This window comes from Lucilia cuprina, chromosome 6, assembly GCF_022045245.1.
Source record: "Lucilia cuprina isolate Lc7/37 chromosome 6, ASM2204524v1, whole genome shotgun sequence".
Classification (NCBI taxonomy): Eukaryota; Metazoa; Arthropoda; class Insecta; order Diptera; family Calliphoridae; genus Lucilia; species Lucilia cuprina.
In genome coordinates this window covers 58,522,575-58,545,340 of record NC_060954.1, presented here as the reverse complement: position 1 = coordinate 58,545,340, position 22,766 = coordinate 58,522,575, and the positions used below count along the sequence as shown (strand labels likewise).

Below are 22,766 nucleotides of genomic sequence, written 5' to 3'. Positions count from 1 at the left end.
GACTATAGACTAGACTATAGACTAGACTATAGACGAGACTATAGACTAGACTATAGACTAGACTATAGACTAGACTATAGACTAGACTATAGACTAGACTATGGACTAAATAAATGAAAATAAAAATAATTTAAAATAAAAAAATATAATTTTTAAAAACAATATTAAAAATATGTATGATTAAGAGTATATAAGATTCGGCACAGCCGATTATAGTACTCTTCCATGATTAAAATACTAATGTGTTTATTTGTTTGCCATATGTGATAGGTTTCTTTGGTTCCATTGTTCATGGCATTTCGTCCGCCTTCTTAGCCACTGTACGCCATCTATATTTGTTTATATCTTCCGTTTTGTGTTTGGATACGTGGCTGCTACAATCTTCAAATGCTGAAAGTAAAAGCAAAAAACGTTTTTTGTTATTTTTATTAATGCTGTTGCCATTGTTATTGTTAGCGGGTGAGTGTATCTCTATTTTATATATATATGTATTTTCTTCTATATATATTTCAGGTTGTTACAAACAATTTAGTGGATTAATAGATTTAACGAAAAGTGAAGAGACAAAATGTCTTATATAAAAATTTATTTTTAATAATTTTTGTTTTAAGAAAAAAATTGTTTTTAACATAATGTATTTTTAATATAAAAATGAGCTAAATGTTTATGCAAGGCCATTTGTAAATCTAAATATTTGTTGTGATGGCTTGAAAAGAATGTGCCTTAACCAATGTCAATTGTATATAAATGTATTTGAAAAATCTTATAAATCCACTAAGTATGTTGGTAGCACCTTAACCTTATCATTAAATAAGTTTCTTATTAAAGTCTAATAAGTCTTTCTTAATCCTTTCCTTTAGTTGTATTTTTTTTAATTTTAAAATTTAATTTTATTTACTATATATAATTTTTTTTTCTTTATTTTCTCTTCTCTCTTTACAACATTTTATAAAATTTACAGGCCTTTACTATTACCTACATCCCAATGAACCCTTCCCACCCAAATCATTTTCCGAATATACTTTTACTCTACCCGAATTACCTAAAATCGACATGTCCGAATATATTAATGAGGAAAAATATAATCAATTAAAAACTCAAACCTTTAATCGTTTCGATGATTTACGTGATTGGTCTAATGATTATTTTTTGTATTTAAAAACTGTTTCACAAAATCTAGTAGATGAGGGTCGTAAAATGTTTCAACGTGAGGAATATTATGAACGTATTTAGGTAGTGTGAGAAAAAGTTTATCTTTTTTGAAACTTATTTTTCTTTTTCTTAAAATTTAACAGCCTATTTTTAAAAACTATTTAGATTAAAATTCTTTTTAGGTACTCATTATATTACATGTTTAGGGTTTTCAATTAAAATTCGAAATGTTTAGGTTTTTTCTAAATTTTGAAATTTACACTTAGCTTGTTTTCTTTCTGAAAATGTGGGTTTTATCTTTTAAATTTTTGTATTGATTTGTAATAACACTAATCAGTAGACTAGTTTATAGACTAGTGTAAAGACATGTCAATAGATTTGTGTATAGACTAGTCAATAGACTTGTGTATAGACTTGTCAAAAGACTAGTGTTTAGACTGGTCAATACAACTGTGTAAATATTTGTCAAGAGTAGTTTGTAGACTAGGCAATCAATAGACTAGTCAGTAGACTAGTGTATAGACTTGTCAAGAGATTAGTTTATAGACTAGTCAATAGACTAATGTATACAATAGTCAATATCCTAGATTGTAGACCAGCCAATCGACTAGTGTGTATACTAGTCAATTGACTAGTGTGTTTACTAGTCAAGAGATTAGTGAATAGATTATTGTATAGACCATAGACTACTGTATGGACTAGTCAATAGATTAGTGTATGAACGGGTCAATATAGTAGTGTATGTACTAGTCAATAGACTAGGTTATGGACTAGTCAATAGACTAGTGTATGGACTAGTCAATAGACTAGTGTATGGACAAGTCAATAGACTAGTGTATGTACTAGTCAATAGACTAGTGTATGGACTAGTCAATAGACTAGTGTATGGACTAGTCAAAAGACTAGGTTATAGACTAGTCAATGGACTAGTGTATGGACTAGTCAATAGACTAGTGTATGGACAAGTCAATAGACTAGTGTATGTACTAGTCAATAGACTAGTGTATGGACTAGTCAATAGACTAGTGTATGGACTAGTCAAAAGACTAGGTTATGGACTAGTCAATGGACTAGTGTATGGACTAGTCAATAGACTAGTGTATGTACTAGTCAATAGACTAGTGTATAGACTATTGTATGGACTAGTCAATAGACTAGTGTATGGACAAGTCAGTAAACACTAATCAATAGTCTAGGATATACATTAGTCAAGAGACTAGTGTATAGAATAGTATACACCTAGTGACCAAAATAGTGTATAAAACTGTCAAGAGACAAGTGTATAGAATTAGCAATGCATTTCAATTTGCTACTGTATAGTCTAGTCAATAGACTACATTATATAATGGACTAGTCAATAAGCTGGTGAATAGTCTAGCCTACTAATATACTAGTCAATAGACCATTCCTGCATTAAAATTTCAATGTATTTTTGTGTAAATTTAAAAAAAAATAACGTAAATAAACGTAACGTAAAACAAACCTAATTATCTCTAAAATTTAATTTAAAAAACATTTATAGATTTTTGTAAAATTAATAAACGAACAAATTCTTTTTATAAAAATGGGCTGTTAATATCAAATTATAATGAATACTAATTTTAAATGTAGGTTTTTAGTTAAATATTTCTACTACAATTTCAGTTTTTTAATTGTATAGTTTTAAAACAAGCCATTTCTTTCTATTTTTTTATATTAAAGGCTATAGATTTAAGTTTATCGAAATTTTTGAATAAATTTCTTTTATTTTTTTTACTTAAAGAAAATCAATTTATTGTAGTATATTTACAAGGGTAGCAATCTGCTTACTTTTAAGTAGTAAATGAACAATTTGTTTTTGAATATTTGCTACCATATTAAATGATTTTCATTTATAAATTTCTTCAAGAGTACAAATATTTGGTGTAGTTTCTTAACTAAATTTAAATACAAAATTTTTCAAATTTTTTAAAATTAGTCTGTTAAAGGTTTTTTTTATAAATTTTGCTATTAAATATAACAAACTAATGTTCCAATAATTGAAATATAGAGGTTAATTTGTTTGAGTATTATTTTTTAAGTTTTCTTTTTTTCTTGTCTCAATCTGCTTTAGTTTTTTTTATGATTTTTTTAAGTTTTTTGTTTTTTTTTTATTTTTGGTTTATGTATTATATTTTTTTGTTTTGTTTTGTTTTAAGTTTTTATTATTATATTTCTTTTTGTTTTATATTTTTTGTTATTTATTTTTTTCTTTTGTATTATTTTTTTTTTTTTATATTTAATATAAATATCTTCAAAATCAAAATTTTTCATTTTATTATTATAACATTGAATTGCTGCATATTTAAGTTTTGAAAAACTATATTCTTTATATTAATTTTGTTAAAAAAAGTACACAATTTCTTTTCATTTTAAAAGAAGACGTTGTATTGCTTATACCAAGTAATAGTTCTAGAATTAGTTAGTTTAAAAAAAGTTAGCCCTTGCAAACGGAAAAGTAATTGGATTCAAAATTTGTTGAAATAAATTGCAATTTTTAGAAAACCAGATATTTGAGTAGAGGATTAAGCTGCGCTGAAATCGCATCTAATCTTAGAATTCATCTATCACAATAGATTTTCAAAATTTTTCGACATATTACAGACGTTATAAAAGCATGAAGCAATGTTTATTCTTCAAGATTGATAAGTCACCTGAAAGTTTTAACTGAAAGTTTTTACATAGAAGAGTATACTCTGGCCTGTGGCTTAAACATTTTTTGGCCTAAGTAATAGGACTTTTTGAATATGAAGAATACTGCTGGGTAATTTATTGAAGTGTAATTAAGAAAATCAACGTCTGAATTTTTCATACCCTCAAGTATCAAGTTTCAAAGAGACAAAGTTTCAAAGCGACCAATACCAATAACAAACCATGGAAACTTTCAGAGCACAGAATAGAAGGGATATAACTTTAGAAGTTTTAAGGAAACAAACTAGTGATATTTGACATACAATTTTGGAGAAATAAGGAGAATATCAGAAGGTTTGTTATATCCAGGCTTGTATAGAAGTTAGGACGGAACAATACTTGTGTGTTATTGGTCTAATATTGCAAGAGTAATCTTAAACCAATAACAAACCATTAAAAATTTTGAAAACCCATTATAAGAGGGATACAACTTTAGAAGTTTCAAAGATACAAACTGTTGATATAAGAAGGATATTAGAAGGTTTGTTATATCCAGACTTGAAAACTTTTAGAGCATAGAAAGGACACAGCTTTAGAAGTTTCAAAGATAAAAACTGCTGTTATTTGACATACAAATTTTGGAATAATTAGGAGGATATCAGAAGGTTTGTTATATCCAGGCTAGTGTAGAAGTTAGGAAGGAACAACACTTGTCTAAGGAAGTTCTTTTAAAACAAGAGTAATCTTAAACCAATTACAAAACATGAAAACTTTCAGAGATATCAGAAGGTTTGTTATATTCAGACTATTGTAGAAGTTAGAACGGAACAATAACACTAGTGTGAGAAAGTTCCTTTAAAACAAGATAAATATTAAACCAATAACAAACTATGGTAGCTTTCAGAGCACAATATAGAAGGGATACAACCTTAGAAGTTTCTAAGGAACAAACTGCTGGTATTTGACATAAAAATGTTGGAGAAATAAGGATATCGGAATATTTGTTATAACCAGACTAGTGTAAAAACTAGGAGATAACAATAGCACTTGTTTAAGGAATTTCTCTTAAAACAAGAGAGAATAAACCATTAACAAACCATGGAAACTTTGAAAGGACTATATAAAAATAAAACAACTTTTAAAATTGATATCATATTAAAAAATTGAAAGCTCTCTACCGGAACTATATACAAACTAAAACGTTTTCACATCTTAATGAAAATTTACATGAAAAACTTTTGCTTTTAGAGCAATACCTAACCCATGATGAAAATTTCTCATGGATAGACATGGGTTTACACTTGTATAAGAAATATTAACAGAATAAATAGATTCCAAGAACAGCTTTCAATTTTTCAATTTATACATTTAAGTTTTAAAATAAGAATTTAGTTGTTAATTTTATTTTTATATATACATTTTTTTGTTACATCAAAACATTTAGAAAGTGTTGAGAGCAAACTCTAAAACTCAATAACAATAAACGATGTAACTTTTAGTTCTAATAACACAAAAAACGTACAAATTTAAAGCATTTTCTTTTTTATTATTTCGGCTTGTCGATTTTAGTTTATTTTCAAAAATCATTAACAAAAAACCCTTTAACCCCAAACCCCCTCCCCCAATGACCCTTAAAAACTATAATAAGGGTTACAGCAAAAATTACAACAAATTGGAGAAGGATAGAGTGTAACACAACGCTGCAATATCATTCAATAATAATAATAATAATAATAATAATATATAGTTATAAAATTTATTTTTTATATAAACAAAAAAGAAAAACTTTAATTATTTTCCTAAACAATGTGTGTTTCTGTTTAAAATTACAAAGAAAAAGTTGCTTAGTTGTAAAACAACATAAAATTAATATCATTTTGTTTGTTTATATAACTTTTGTTTAATTGTACTGTCACTAAAAAAAAATATTAATTAATAAAAAAAACTTTGTTTTAGTAACACTTTAAAAAACACTCCCCCTTTACACACACAAATCTAAAAAAAAGAGTTTTATTTATATTTTAATAAGTAATTTATACCCAAAAGGTGAGTAGCAGTTGAAATACACCAAAAAAAAAAAAAGGGAAAGGTTAATAACAATCGGTTTCTAATAGACGAAAAAAATACTCTATCCTTCTTCATTTGTTTTTTTATTTTGTTGTTTAAGTTTGAAATTAGTTTAAAATAGAAATATAGTTTAATAATTTTAAAACCAAAAATTTACTTTAATATCCTTCCATTCCTGCTTTTTGTTTTAACAAATGAAGAAGGTAATTTCTAGAGTAATTTTTTCTCTAATACCAACTTTCCCTTTTTTTTTTTGATTTTTCAATAAATTTCTTACGTTTAGCTTGGTGGCTTTTAGATGAACAAGATCGTTTATTAATTGCACAACGTTGGCATTCATTGGTACCACTTTCACTTATCACCACCCTTAGAAGTTCACTTTATACCAATTTTCATACTTTAAAAAGCTTTATGCCTCTATTTGCTTCTACGTCGCACAGTGGCACTAGTCAACATATGGAAGATTTAAAATTATCTTTGTCGAAATCCATGGCTCCAGAGGAATATGAAAATATTTTGAATCATATTAACAGCTATATACACCAGCTGGTAGATGTAAAGCTACAAGAACAACAACAAAAACAAATGGAAAAAGGCTGGGAACTTAATACCAAACAAACTCAATTAATAGTACAAATAATCAAAGAAAACTTGGAAGCTTTATCACGACAAAAGCGTTTTAGCGACAGCTCGGCTTCACTCTCGGATAATGATCTAAATCTTATCATACAAAAAGTTCTATTAAAACTAGAAGATTCTCAAAACTTTAATAAACCTTTAAAGCTTTCTCCGGAAAATATAGAAGAGATTAAACATTTACTATCACAAACCATAGAAGTTAATAATCATGCTCATTATAAATTAATAGTAGAAAAATTGGATTTAGATGCTTTAATAGCTAAACTATTAAAAGCTCCTCTCTTCTCCAGCTATATACAAAATGAAATCTCCTCTCAACTCAATGATAAACTACAAGAGAAATTATTACTTTTACAGCAATCTCAAACATCGGGTGATGATCACTATAAACTAAGTTTAGAACAACAAAAACTTTTAATAGACAATTTAAATAAAGATATAGCATTTATAAAACTTGCCTTCAATGATAAACTTTCGGAAAATGAAGATTTACACTATTCCATAAAACAATTGCAGCAGACTCAGGACGCTTTGCTGTTACGTTTGCAGGAATTGGAATTGTCTACCGATCAAAGGTTTAATAATCTTTTACAGGAAATCACTTTAAAACTCAATACACTCAAGGATGATCAATTCTCTTTACTCAATCAACAAGTTAAATTGTCTTTAATCGAAATTTTAGGTTTTAAAGACACAACCAAAGATGGTGCTCAACTCTCGGAGATAGATCTACAGAATTGGGTACGCAATATGTTTGTGGCCAAAGATTATTTAGAATTACGTCTGGCGGAAATTAACAATCGTACAAATGATAAAATCAAACAGGAAATTGATAAATCTGGCATGTTCTTAATGCGTGACATTAGCGAACGTCTGAAACAGGAAATTATTATAAGTGTAGAAAATAAGCAAAAAGAAACTCAGGCTGTTCTTAAAGGACAAATAAAAGAGGCTTTATCCGAGCAAGAAGTTCGCAATATTGTCAAATCGGTTTTAGCCATTTATGATGCTGATAAAACGGGTCTTGTGGATTTTGCTTTAGAATCGGCTGGCGGTCAAATACTCTCTACCCGTTGTACGGAAAATTATCAAACTAAAACTGCTCAAATATCAGTATTCGGTATACCCTTATGGTATCCCACTAACACGCCCAGAATAGCTATTTCGCCCAATGTACAACCGGGTGAGTGTTGGGCTTTTCAAGGTTTTCCCGGATTTTTGGGTAAGTTTTGCGAAGTTTTTAATGAAAATGTCATTAATTTTGTTGAATGCTTTTAATTTTGTTATTTAGTTCTCAAGCTGAACTCATTGGTTTATGTAACTGGTTTTACATTGGAACATATACCTAAAAGTTTAGCGCCCAATGGACGCATTGATTCGGCACCTAGGAATTTTACAGTTTGGGTAAGTTTGATTTTTTTAATCAAACATGTTATTGAACTGAACATGAACTGTAATAAAACGTAACTAGAACTGAATTAGAACGAGAACTAAACTAGAACTGAACTAGAACTGAACTAGAACTGAATTAGAACTGAACTAGAACTGAACTAGAACTGAACTAGAACTGAACTAGAACTGAACTCGAACTGAACTAGAACTGAACTAGAACTGAACTAGAACTGAACTAGAACTGAACTAGAACTAAACTAGAACTAAACTAGAACTGAACTAGAACTGAACTAGAACTGAACTAGAACTGAACTAGAACTGAACTAGAACTGAACTAGAACTGAACTAGAACTGAACTAGAACTGAACTAGAACTGAACTAGAACTGAACTAGAACTGAACTAGAACTGAACTAGAACTGAACTAGAACTGAACTAGAACTGAACTAGAACTGAACTAGAACTGAACTAGAACTGAACTAGAACTGAACTAGAACTGAACTAGAACTGAACTAGAACTGAACTAGAACTGAACTAGAACTGAACTAGAACTGAACTAGAACTGAACTAGAACTGAACTAGAACTGAACTAGAACTTAACTAGAACTGAACTAGAACTGAACAGGAACAGAACTAGAACTAGAACTGAATTAGAACTGAACTAGAACTGAACTAGAACTGAACTAGAACTGAACTAGAACTGAACTAGAACTGAACTAGAACTGAACTAGAACTGAACTAGAACTGAACTAGAACTGAACTAGAACTGAACTAGAACTGAACTAGAACTGAACTTGAACTGAACTAGAACAGAACTAGAACTGAATTAGAACTGAACTATAACTGTTCGAGAAGTGAAATAGTCCACAAAATTTGGTTTTTTATGATATCCAATAAGTTTACTTAAAATTGTTCATATAATTATTCTTCGTAAAATTCTTAGGGTCTTGAGCATGAGAAGGATCAGGAACCAATTCTATTTGGTGAGTATGAGTATACCGATAATGATGCTTCGTTGCAGTACTTCCCACTACAAAATAAAAATATCAAGAGACCCTATGAAATTGTCGAATTGCGCATTGAATCCAATCATGGTCACTCTTTGTACACCTGTCTATATCGTTTTCGTGTACATGGTAAACCACCGGCTGCCTAATATTGTAAAAGAAGAACAGTCCCAGAACAGAACCAGTCCATACCCATCAACATAACTTAGCCATAATTAATAAAATTAGTTAAATAAGTTTATTTAGAATATAAAAAAGCACAATTACCATTTAGCTATTTCCATGAAAATAATCTGTAAATATAATTATTAACAAGTAAACAAAAACCTAGTATGTAACATGTGCCTTAACAAAACATACTTAAACGTTTTGTAAATGAACAGAATTCCTATTTAACAAACAAATCAAATTTTATTAACAAAAACAAGGCGCTCTAGTTATAATAAAATTTATAATTATGTATTTATAAACTTGTCTCTTTAAAAAAATCTAAAGTAATATTTATCAAAAATAGATTGTCAAGTGTTCAATTTAGTTTAGTAAAGTTATTTTTTTTTTTAATTTTATTTATTGCCACTACTTAATCCTACTTAAATAATCTACAAAATAAGCTTTGTATATAATAATTATAATAATTTTATTTAAAAGATTTAATAAATCTTAAATTTGTGCTTAAATTTTGTTTCTCAACTAAAGTTACTCTCTTTATGAAATTAATCTTTTGCATGTTCTTGCATGTTTATTTCTAAGTTTATGTACTAACATATCAAATATTCTTTAAATTTAGTATTTTCTTTAGTCAACGTATTATTCAATTCAATTGTTTCTTTAATAATTTTGTAATCAAATTTTTCACAGCATGACTTAGTAATATAACACTTTATCATGTTGCGCTGATGTTTGACGTTTGATTCTTTATTGTCCTGTAAAACTTAAAGTGTTTTTGTGTAATATTTGTTATATATATATATATATTTTTTTTTTGTCTTAATTTTAATGTAGTTTTTTTTTAATGTGCAGTGTTTAATAATGTTAATTAATAAAGTGCAGATTTTATGTTTTGTTAAAATCTTAAATCATTTGTTTTGTATGGAAAACTAATGAAAGCTAACACGTAAGTTAATAGACTAGAAAAGAACTTATTCTAGTCGTTTGGCTAGTCAAAAGACTGAATCGTAAAAAAGTCAATAGAATAGTCCAAAGGCTAGAATATATAATCAGCTGTAGAACCTTAAATAACGTTCTAATTGAGTAAATACTGAAAATCAGTGATCACTTATATTTCCCATTAAAAATCGATTTTTATAGGAATAACATAAAAACGGCTGTTGTTCCTTATATAATGTTTCAATTGGGAAAGTAGTAAAATCTGTAATCACTTATATTCTTCACTAAAAATTGGTTTTATAGGAAAGGGCTGTAGCTTTTAAATCACTCTCCGATTGAGAAAGAAGTAAACAACTGTGATCACTCATATTTACCACACTAACACACCTTTTTATAGTTTGCCTTAATAGTTCTACGGGGCATGTTTCTTTGATGAACGACCCTCACATTGGAGTATTACAATCCCAGGATACCTCTAGTCTGACGGGACTATGAACTGGTAATGTCACTTCAGTTCTTATACATTCCTTGGAATGATTTGATATGGGATCGAATCGAGAACCACATAATCTGCTACTACGGGTCGCCAATTGTCCGCAAGACTATGTCCTGGCTGGTTTACACCACGTAGTGACGGTTAAATGTATATGATACAGAATGAACGTAGGGGTAGTATATTCGAGTCTTGCCCGTTTACATAAAGTAAGTGTGTCTGTAGCATGTTGTTCTCTGTGTGTCCCATGAATGTAAAGTGTGCTGAGTTGAAAGATGATTAATGAAAGGTATCTTATACAAGTTATACCATTGAATTTTCATTGCTAGTCCAAGTATGTTTAGAGAAAACTCTGTTCATATCAGATCAACCACAGTGTGTTCACTGTGAGTAAGAACAAAGTCTTCGGCTTATTTGATGGATTCTTACTAACAGTTACGTCTCTGGATGTTGTTACCAACTAAGCAAAGGGCATTCCATCTGCGTGGTTGTAAACGGAAGTGATGTTTTTGCATGTCGGAAACAACGACAGCAGACGTCTCTAGAAGCTGTTACCGACTAAACAGAGACCATTTAATCTGGATGGTTGTAAAGGGTAGTGCTGTTTTGCGTGTCGGATGCAACGAGACAGCAATGGTCATTGGATAGCTAAGCGTCGGAAATAAGTTGGTGTTGAATGTATATGATACAGGATGAACATAGGCGTAGGCTATGCGAGTTTTGTCAGCCCGTTTACCTAGAGTGAGTGTGTGGATGTTGTTCTCTATGAATGTGTTGGATGAATGAGATGTGTGCTGAGTTAAAAGATGATTGATGAATGATATCTTTTCCAAGTGATACCATTGAATTCTCCTGCTATGTTCAGTTGTATGTTCATAGAAAACGGTTCACACAGTGTGTTCTCTGTGAGTAATAAGAAAGACTTCGGTTTGGGTGATGGATTCGTACTAACTGTTACGTTTCTAGATTCTGTTGCCGACTCAACATAGGTTATACCTTCTGCTCGGTTGCAAACGGAAGTGATGATGACAGCGATGATCAGAGATTGGATAGATCAAGTACTTCAGCAAAGTGCACGTATACTGGAACGAAAATTCCATACAACAGTGTAAAAAGCTCAACCAGGTGTTGAAAATAACCACCGTGAAATAGGCCAAAACGGCAGGCGTAAAGAACTTCAACCTTCATTTTTTTATATTTTTTAATTAAATGGCTAGTTTAAAGGAACTTTTCCAAGTCGATCTATAATGTCCCTACGAAGCTTGGAACCTTCAAACACTAATCAAATTCTGAGTTTTTTGATGGAATACCATCAGTTGAAAAGTTTTAATGGTCTCCACCAGGGTAAAAACAAAGCGAAAATTACACCAGGGTATAAAAGGTTTGAGTATTTTATGATATCCACCAATCAAAACAGAACCTCATTTCGAAGTAAAACAACAGCACCAGGAAAGTAATATATCACACAAGAGCGAGTAAGACGCAACTCCGTCGAAAGTCAGACAGCAAACACAAGCCAGATCGTCCTTAAAAAAATTAATAGCGATGACGCGATAGTTGTTCGCCAACTCAGAAACGAATTGCGAATAACTTCGACATTTATTTACCATAAAAAATTTAAAAAGTACTACCATATGGCAATGCTTTATTCACCATGAAGCATACTTTTAGGTGTTGCATTATAATAATGCAACCGTTAATTTTAAATGCCAAAATGCCCAAAAATGTTTAAATTTATAATTTTTTGTATTTATCACATTTACAACAAATTATTGTAAAAAACTTGATTGAGTGATTATTTATAAAGTAAAATTATTTGTAAAGAAATCGACCAACTTTAATTATGTTGTTTGTGGATATTGTTAAATATTCTTATCATCAAAGTAAAATATTTTACACACAACACAAGGGTTAAATGTTTTATAATTAAATAATTTTGAATATAAATTTGTATATTTTTTATATGTATAAAAAATATTTATAAAATTGTACAAACAACTCAAACAACATACTACACCTAAACGATTTGTTAATTCCGGCGATAAATTAACATAAATACTTTTACTTTTACTTTTTTTTAACAAATAACACATCCATTAAGAAATTTTGTCACCAAAAAAACATTTTTTTTTTGTAATTAAAAATTTTGTTGTTTTAATCTTTCATTTTGTTTTTTTTTTATTAAACCCGAAAAATTTTTATATTGATTTCATAAATTATTACTTCACTTGGTTTATATTTATGGTTATTTTTTTTATAGAAGGAGGGGTTTTTTTGACAATTGGGTGATGATAATTAAGTGTATGATTATAATTAATCAGTTGCACTAAATAGTATAAATATTAAGTGGAACAAAAAATGGTCTTCATATTAACAGAGGAAATGTTTAAATGTTTCCTAATTATTAGGTATTTTACGATTCAAAGTTCGGAAATGAATGGAATGATATATTTTTACAAAAAAAAAAAATAAGAAGTATCAAATTTCTAAAAAATTAAACAATCCAATGAAATTGGGTTGTCTTAGGTCCATCTTTGAGAAATTTTGCAATGAAAGACTATTTTTTTAGTTTTTTTAAGAATTCAAAGGCAGTAATGTCCATTGTTTGTTAAAATTTCGATCCGGTAACATTTGTTGAATTCTTGTGATGCCAATATCAAATCAATTCGGGGATAATTGGTGATAAAGAGTAGGGTTCTATAAATCGACTTTCGAATAATCGAACAATCGACTTTTTGTCGAAAAAAGTCGAAGTCGACTATTTTGTTCCAAAAAAGTCGATAATTCGACTATCGTCTATGAAAAAAGTCGAAAAGTCGACTTTGTAAATAAAAGTCGAAAAAGTCGGAAAGAGTCGAAAAAAGTCGAAAAATCGAAAAAAGTCGATTTGGCTTGTTGCCAAGCTTTCGACAGAATTGCGTCCCACTCGCACCAGTTGAGTTTATTACTCCGTATAACTGTTTCCAAGTTATGCATTGTTTGCATTAATTGCGTGCTTTCGTTTAACTTACATTGATTGAGGTTATGTTTGATTAAATTGGTGGAGACCAAATAATACTTTTGATTATATAAAAGTATAGGTCGATTGGAGTGCTCTCTCCGAACCAACGTGGGATAACTTAACCGCCAACAAACTACAAATGCATACAAAATTGCAAAAAGTAAGCGAATAGGATAGAGAAACGTTATCTCTTTAAACGCCAAGCTTTCATTGAAATAAGATCCAAATATATTGGGAGTAATGTTATTCTAAATATTATATCGCTCATGAGCGTTGATTGGAACATTCTAAAGAATGCACACACGGTTTCAGACGTATATATAGTAAACGGGGACAAATGCTTTCTCGGTAAATGTCAGGCTTCCATCAAAATGAAATCCACATCGTAAATCATCTCTCATGAACTTTTACTGAAAATTCTATTGAACTACGATCAGGGAAAGTCGTGTTTATGAATAACGTATTCTTAGTGAACTATACTAAATTGGATGCTCGGATTCAGAGGAATATAGAAGATGCAGGGAAGACAGATTAACACTTTCTATGTACCTAAATGCTAGGACTTAATAGAAATAAGATCCAAAAATCTTCACCTTAATGAAAATTGATTGGAAAATTTTAAAGAACTACGATCAGAAAATTGAGTTTCTAAATATTATATATTCTTTGTGGACTATAAAAAATTGGACTCTCGGATTCAGAGGAATATAGAAACTACGGGGAAGGCAGATAAACGCTTTCGCTGTAAATGCTAGGACTTAATCGAGCATTGATTGAAAATTATTAAGAACTACGATCAGGAAATTAAGTTTATAAGATTTGTCCACTCAGAGAGCTCAATAGGCACGAGAGCAGCTAAGTGTAAGTTTTGTGATCTGATGCCATATACACCTTCTTTTCAACCATACCTGAAAAACCATGGGGGATTGCAATTTTGAAAAAAATGTCTTTTAAAGTAAATCACAGGTTCTAGAGTTATAGTTTTATGTGGCAAACTCTGCAAATTATTTTATATAAGTGAAAGTGCTAGGATGTAGTTCTACATAATGGTGGTTCCTTTTCAACAAGAATCCAAATTAGAAGCACCTTGATTACAAACCAATCAATTAACAGATCATATTGAAAACATTCTTCGACGACATGTTTTGAGTTTTCTCTTCCAGAGGCGACAGAAAACATAAAATGATAAGATTCTTCCGAAATACAGAAACCAAATCTATGAATTCGTATCTGAGTTAAATTACTCAAAGTTTTTCTTTTGAGAATATATAATTCAGACAAAATCTTGTATATTTTAAATTAATTTTGATATCGTGAATATTTATAGATATGAAAGTTTATTCTATAATAAATTAGACAATTGTTAGTTTGCAGTTTTTCAGCTCATAAAAGAAACTCTAAACTAGAAGTATTCGAGAATCGATAAGCGATAATATTTAAGAGCACAAAGTTCTATATATGTTTGAGGTATGAGATCTTCAGATTTAGTTCTTGGTTCAGAAAAATCTTAATGTCTCTTTTCTCGCTTTTGTCTTCAGATTTACTGGAAAGCCTTTGTCCATCAAGAATAGTCTCGAAAACTGATTCTAAGACAATTGATTTTTGGAATTCAAACTGTTTATCAAATTTTTATTCCAAATTCAGTTATTCAGTTATAGTTATATTTTTAATTGTTACATTTTGAGTTGTATCAATCTTGCAGCAACAGAGCTATTTCTATAATATATATCTTTTTAAATTGTCATAAATATGTGTTTTTGTTTTTTAATATTAAGTATTATGGATGTGAGTGTATTTTAACATCTTATTATTTTATTGGTTGTTAAGATCTTTATCTCAAGACATTAATTAATTTATTTTTCATGGGAGTTGCACTCACTTTGTCAAATAAACTTTTATATCATTTTTTTTATTGTATAATCAAATGCAATACTTTCGCTAATTTATTTATTTTATTAACATATTTGTAATTTTATTTTTTTTCTATTAAAAATAAGGCGGTTGATTATTTGATATTAATATATATATATTTTATTTCTTAAGGTGAAATACTACCTGTTATTGGAGAGTGTATTTAATATGATCGATTTGCTAGTAACATTTCGGAATATAAAAATTGCAAAAAGTTATATTTGACTAATTAAGGGCCAATCTTTAGGTGTAGTATTAGGAATTAAATTAAAATTATACTCAAAGTTGTTTTTGAGTACTCAATTAGTTAATTTTGTTTGTTAGTTTAAGCTCCCAATGGAGGTGGTATAAACTTGAGCAAGAAATGCAAATCTGTAAACAGCTGATGCAAAAAAATTAATTAAATTTTTACTAAAATAAACATGAAAATAATTGATTCATCTATTAGTATAAGGAGTGAGATCGAAAAATTCTTAACATACATATATGTTTATAAAAAAGAAACCACTAAACTTACAGCTTTTTTTTTATTTGATTCAAATTATTATTACAATTTACAAAAAAAAAATATTTTTATAGTTTTAATCACTAGTGATGAAATTTTGAACCCTTTTCGGAAACCCTTCCATTAACGTTTTTATAGTGCTTTCTGTCACTTTGCTCGAACATGTAGTCAATCTCCGTTTAAAATCTACCACACTTTTGGACACCTTTTTTGTACTCTTCAATTCTCTTTTAACAAGAGCCCAATATCTCTCCACTGGCCTTAGCTCCATGCAGTTTGGAGGATTTGCCTCTCTTGGTACAAATACCACATTATTGTTCTTGTACCACTCAAGGGCTTGTTTACCATAGTGACAGATGCCAAGTCAGGCACCAAAATAAGTGGACACATTATGAAGTCTTATGAATGGAAGCAGCCTTTTTTGTAAACATTCCTTGATGTAAATTTCGGTATTTATAGAGCCCGTTGTAACAAATGATTGGCTTCTTTTGCCGCAACTGCATATTGCTTGCCATACCAAGAATTTTCTGGGAAATTTTGTCTGCTTTTGGGTCCTAAACTTTTCTTCAACATTCCCTCGAGCATCAGCAACATAAAACTTTTGACCTGGAAGTTGCGAAAAATCTGCCAGAACATACGTTTCGTCATCCATTATGCAGCAAGAATATTTTTTTTATAAAACTAGACTTCAATTTCCGTGCTCTGTTTTTGGCCTCTAAATTTTTAGCAGCGTTCCTGTCAGGAACTTTTTGAGCCTTGTACGTTTTAAACCTGCATTATTAGCTTTAACTTTTTCGTACCAAATAGTCCGAGCACTGAGCTAACCGAGCTGCTTTCCTACCGGATGTATTGGGAGCTCTTTTGAAAATGTGTTCTATTTTTTTGGCTTTAGAAACATCATGTGGACCATTCCTTCTACCTGAACCAGGTTTTCTATCAACTGACAAGTTCTCCCGGTACTGTTTAATAACATTGGAAATAGTTTGACGGCAGACCTTTGTATGCTTGGCCAACTTTTTGTAAGACCAAGTTGGGTTTAGTTGAAAATATTTAATAATTTCAGTACGCACTTTTTTCTGGTCACTCATTTTAATCAGATTAACAAAAAAATTAATATAATTGACATTACACATAATAACTGACATGTTTTTCAAAGGTAACTTGATCAAAAAAAAAAAAAAAAAAATCAAATAATACTTTGGTTGAAAAATGTAATGAAAAACGTGTGTTAAGAATTTTTCGATCTCACCCCTTAACATTACAATATATTTTTTGTTTTAAATTTAAGTTTTCATTAACATGCATCGCCTTTTCTATCTATGTATCTATGTATCTATTTATTTATCTATCTATCTATCTATCTATCTATCTATCTATCTATCTATCTATCTATCTATCTATCTATCTATCTATCTATCTATCTATCTATCTATCTATCTATCTATCTATCTATCTATCTATCTATCTATCTATCTATCTATCTATCTATCTATCTATCTATCTATCTATCTATCTATCTATCTATCTATCTATCTATCTATCTATCTATCTATCTATCTATCTATCTATCTATCTATCGATCTATCTATTTATCTATCTCTCTATCTATCTATCTATCTATCTATCTATCTATCTATCTATCTATCTATCTATCTATCTATCTATCTATCTATCTATCTATCTATCTATCTATCTATCTATCTATCTATCTATCTATCTATCTATCTATCTATCTATCTATCTATCTATCTATCTATCTATCTATCTATCTATCTATCTATCTATCTATCTATCTATCTATCTATCTATCTATCTATCTATCTATCTATCTATCTATCTATCTATCTATCTATCTATCTATCTATCTATCTATCTATCTATCTATCTATCTATCTATCTATCTATCTATCTATCTATCTATCTATCTATCTATCTATCTATCTATCTATCTATCTATCTATCTATCTATCTATCTATCTATCTATCTATCTATCTATCTATCTATCTATCTATCTATCTATCTATCTATCTATCTATCTATCTATCTATCTATCTATCTATCTATCTATCTATCTATCTATCTATCTATCTATCTATCTGACTGACTAATTAACTAACTAACTAACTAACTACCTAACTAACTACCTAACTAACTACCCAACTAGCTAATTAACTAATTAACTATCTACCTAACTAATTAACTAACTTACTAACTAACCAAAGCTAGTTACTGGATAAGACATCAATTAATAAATGTATTTCCAAGACGTGTCGGATCGGAACATAAATTTTCGGGAATTGTGAGAAATTGACACCAGATAGGAGGTCTATATAACAGTAGTGGGAAGCTCTACATCATACTGGTAACAGACCTTTTGGTATAAAATAAACGGGAGCTATATTAAGGATGTTAATCTGACGAATGCAAACCCATTCGACACAATGGGGACTGAATTAAAAACATGGCGGGAGAAACCTAATTGAAATAAAAGGAACCCAACCCCAGGAACCTGTGAGGTGATCCCAACAAGAGCATGACAAGAAATCTGAATAAGGTTGACATTAGAATAGTAAAACGTATTCTCGGTTAATACACAGGTTTATACACAAAACTGTACAAATGCATTTTCTGCATTTGTCCGAAACTGTATTTGAGATTTTGTCTTGCCACGATTTTACTGAAATTATATACAATTATTCTCAGAGTATTGGTTTTTGGAGATTGCGTCACCCATGAAATCTAATTTAAAAATTCTAAGGAACTACGTCCATGAAACCGGGTTCAGCAATAATTACCTTCATAGATATGATGTAATATACAAACTCTTTTCAACTGAACCATAATCCAAAGTTAACGGACTATAATTTGGTGGTGCTGAGTCGAAATGCAACTAAAAGTTGTTGTTGTTGTCGGAAAGTAGTAAATCAATATAAGAATAGTTTAACTTGTAGGGCATTACAAATTCGTCTACAAATGTAAAAAAAACGATTCACTTGCTTATATTTAAGTATTTTTTTTAAATTGTCTGTTGCGTTTGGCTGGGATTTTGTTGTTGTTTTTTTTTACGCTACTTTAGACATTTAGCCGCTATACTAATTAATTAGTTGCTATTAATTAAAAATTCAAAAATAAATAAACAAATCCAGGCGGCACTTTTTAATACAATATTGTTTTTGTTAAAAAACTTTATTTTGTTACTTTTCTCAATCTATGTTTTTAAAATGTATCTTGCGAGAGTTTTAGTATAAAAAATGATTAAATCAAGAGATATGAATAACTCGTACATCATCATCATCATCATCAAAACAGCAACTTCTAAAGTAAACTTAATTGATTAATTTCATCATCGTCAAAACAGCAACTTCTAAAGTAGACCTATTTTATTAATTTAGTTATATACTTTTAATTCATTAAAAATTCAAACAACAAAAGGGAATATTTGGAATATTTAGATTTAACTAAACGATAACTATAGATTTTTTTTAAGTAACTTGGTCAATGAACCTGTTTTGTTTTGGGAATTTTTTATGTAACTGATTTTTTGTGGTTTGTTGGAGCTATTATGTAATAATTAGTTCCAGTAAGGTTTTCTTTGAATTTGATTCAATTTTAGGCTTAATTGTTATTAGCTTAATGTTGTCATAAAACGAGATTAATATTATTGTTAGTTTTTATATATTAATTATTGATCCCATAGGTGTTGCATAAATTATAAATTAATTTGTTAATAATAAAATACTGTAATCTGAACAGGTTCAGCAACCATTTGTAAAAAAAGGTTTGCATCTTTTCATAGCGCTTTTTAAAACTTCTTTACTTTTGTCTTCTATAATTGGGTGATCTGTGATTTAGTTTTGAAAAGATTTGAAAGAATTCTAATTTAGTTTGAAAGGAAAATGTTTTTTTTTATATTATAGCCTAACAAATATATCGAGTCAGTTGTGCTTTCCTTTGCGAAAGTGAAAACTACGAATCGACGAACTTCGGAGAAATCACTAACAATTAACGAAACACCGCAATTTCAAAAGCATAAACAAAAGATATTGTACATAAATTTAAGTCTACGGGAGGCAAAAGGTAAGGCCCTTAAAGTAGACAAAATGAGTGTGCAAGACTAAAATAAAATTGAACTGGAGCTGAACTAGAACTAAACTGTAACCGAACTATAACTGAACTAGAACTGAACTCAAACTGAACTAGAACTGAAATAGAACTGAAGTAGAACTAAACTATAACTGAACTAGAACTGAACTAGAACTGAACTAGAACTGAACGAGAACTGAACTAGAACTGAACTAGAACTGAACTAGAACTGAACTAGAACTGAACTAGAACTAGAACTGAACTAGAACTGAACTAGAACTGAACTAGAACTGAACTAGAACTGAACTAGAACTGAACTAGAACTGAACTAGAACTGAACTAGAACTGAACTAGAACTGAAATAGAACTGAAATAGAACTGAACTACAACTGAACTAGAACTGAACTAGAACTGAACTAGAACTGAACTAGAACTGAACTAGAACTGAACTAGAACTGAACTAGAACTGAACTAGAACTGAACTAGAACTGAACTAGAACTGAACTAGAACTGAACTAGAACTGAACTAGAACTGAACTAGAACTGAACTAGAACTGAACTAGAACTGAACTAGAACTAGAACTGAACTAGAACTGAACTAGAACTGAACTAGAACTGAACTAGAACTGAACTAGAACTGAACTTGAACTAGAACTGAACTAGAACTGAACTAGAACTAAACTAGAACTGAACTAGAACTGAACTAGAACTGAACTAGAACAGAACTAGAACAGAACTAGAACAGAACTAGAACTGAACTAGAACTGAACTAGAACTGAACTAGAACTGAACTAGAACTGAACTAGAACTGAACTAGAACTGAACTAGAACTGAAATAGAACTGAACTAGAGGATCAATTCGTAAAGAGTTGGATTATAAACATACATAAGTTTCGATGGTGGGTTTATAATAATCGGAATAAAACGCTTTAATTTATTTGTTTTGTTAAAAAATGCTCTTAACATTTATTAAATTCTTTATATAGACAACTTTTTTACAGTTTTATATCGATACCAAATTCTGATGCAAATCGAATTGGCAAAAATAAAGATCACATTTTTGTGGGTGATCTTAAGTGGTTTTCTATGTGAGTAATGATAATAACAAAGTGATAAGAATGCAAAATTTGAAATTTGAAAAGAATTGTTATAATTAAAAAGCAATAAATTTAAATGTTTATTTGATTTACTTAATATGGTGGAATTTAAAAAATCTAACAATAATGACGAACAAAATAAATTTGAAATAAAAAGTTAATTTGTTACTTTATGATTTTGCTACCAGTCTTGAGATTTAGATTTATAGATATGTATCTGGTTGATGTGTGTGAGTGAGTGTTTTTTTTTTTTTTTTTGTTCAGGTGGATGACATTAAAATAATAATAATCTTGGCAAATGCTTTTGTTTGATTTTTTAAGTAATTTAGATTTTTTTGTTTAAGGCCAGTGAATTATAAATATATCAATGTTTAACATTAATTAACAAAAAAATTTACAATGTTAAATATGTATTTATTTACTGCTGAATAGTGTTTATAACACATTTATTTTTTATTATTATTTTTTTGTTTTTGTCTAAATTTTTGAACTTTTATTTGTTAAGGTTTTATCTTGGTTTAATAATGGGTGTTATATTATTATATTTATATGTTCATTATTATTTGTATAACAGTGTTTAATGATTTAAATATTTTTAATTCATTTATTTAAAAAGTATGTATGTATATGTTACTGTGTGTCATTTTAACATTAACGAAACTACACACTAAAAGATTAATCGCTAAAAGGCCTTAACGATCATGCAGCTTAAAGGCTACTCAACTTCAATCAACGTCATCAGCATCATCATCATCACATAACCCACGCTAACGGGGTTTTCTAGTACTCTGTAGACTAATTGTTTATTTCGGAAGAGTCATACTTAAGAATCATATGTAGTTAATATAATTAATTTTTAAAATATTAGCATAAAGGTCATTTAACAATTCCTAATTTTAATTAATTATTTGAAAGTTGGCTACGAGCCATATCAATTCGTAAAATAAACTTCAAATAGTTCCCATGGTTGTTTGACTAATCGTATCAATTAAATAAATATTATAATCATTGATTTTGATTTTGACAAATGATTTAATTGAAATTTTGATAACATTGATAAATATCCATACATAAAAGTTATTCTTATAATGAATAATACCTAGAGCAATTTTAAAGTATACTATGTATCTGAAAAGTACCTTCAAAGATATCTTGATATTATAAATAAATTAAAATTAGATGATTTTGAAGTTTTTTTCTCAAAGTTTTTGTTTTTTAAGGAATTAACAATTTTTTTTTTTTGGTTTTTTATCCAATGTTTTGTCGGTCAAAAGCATACATTTGTGCTTATATATCTTCGGGCATATTCGTGTCAAGTGACCCAACTTTTAAAATCGATGTCTTTCGATTTGGATGAAATTTGCACCAAGGTTAGTACTATTGGATAGTAGCCCAAGCCAGTTTTAGACTGATAAAGCTACAAAATTTGTATCTGCCCTACTTTACAATAGTACTAACCTCGTTGCAAACTTCATCTAATTCGGTTTTTTGAGTTGGGTCACTTGACACGAAATTGCACATATGTATATTGTTGGACTGAACTAAAACCAAACTAAAACTAAACTAGAAATGAACTAGAACTAAACTAGAACTGAACTAGAACTGAACTAGAACTGAACTAGAACTGAACTAGAACTGAACTAGAACTGAACTAGAACTGAACT

General features: G+C 29.3%; 1 protein-coding gene across 1 annotated transcript; it reads left to right on the top strand.

The window, feature by feature from the left end:
• Window positions 1-254: 254 nt before the first annotated feature.
• LOC111677849 (SUN domain-containing protein 1) lies at window positions 255-9,581 on the top strand (the record flags this gene model as incomplete). The annotated part of the gene is made up of 4 exons (XM_046953898.1): window positions 255-459; window positions 6,152-7,729; window positions 7,799-7,911; window positions 8,841-9,581. Coding segments are annotated over 4 exons (2,109 nt in total), but the record flags the coding sequence as incomplete, so codon positions are not given.
• Between the last annotated feature and the right edge of the window lie 13,185 nt (window positions 9,582-22,766).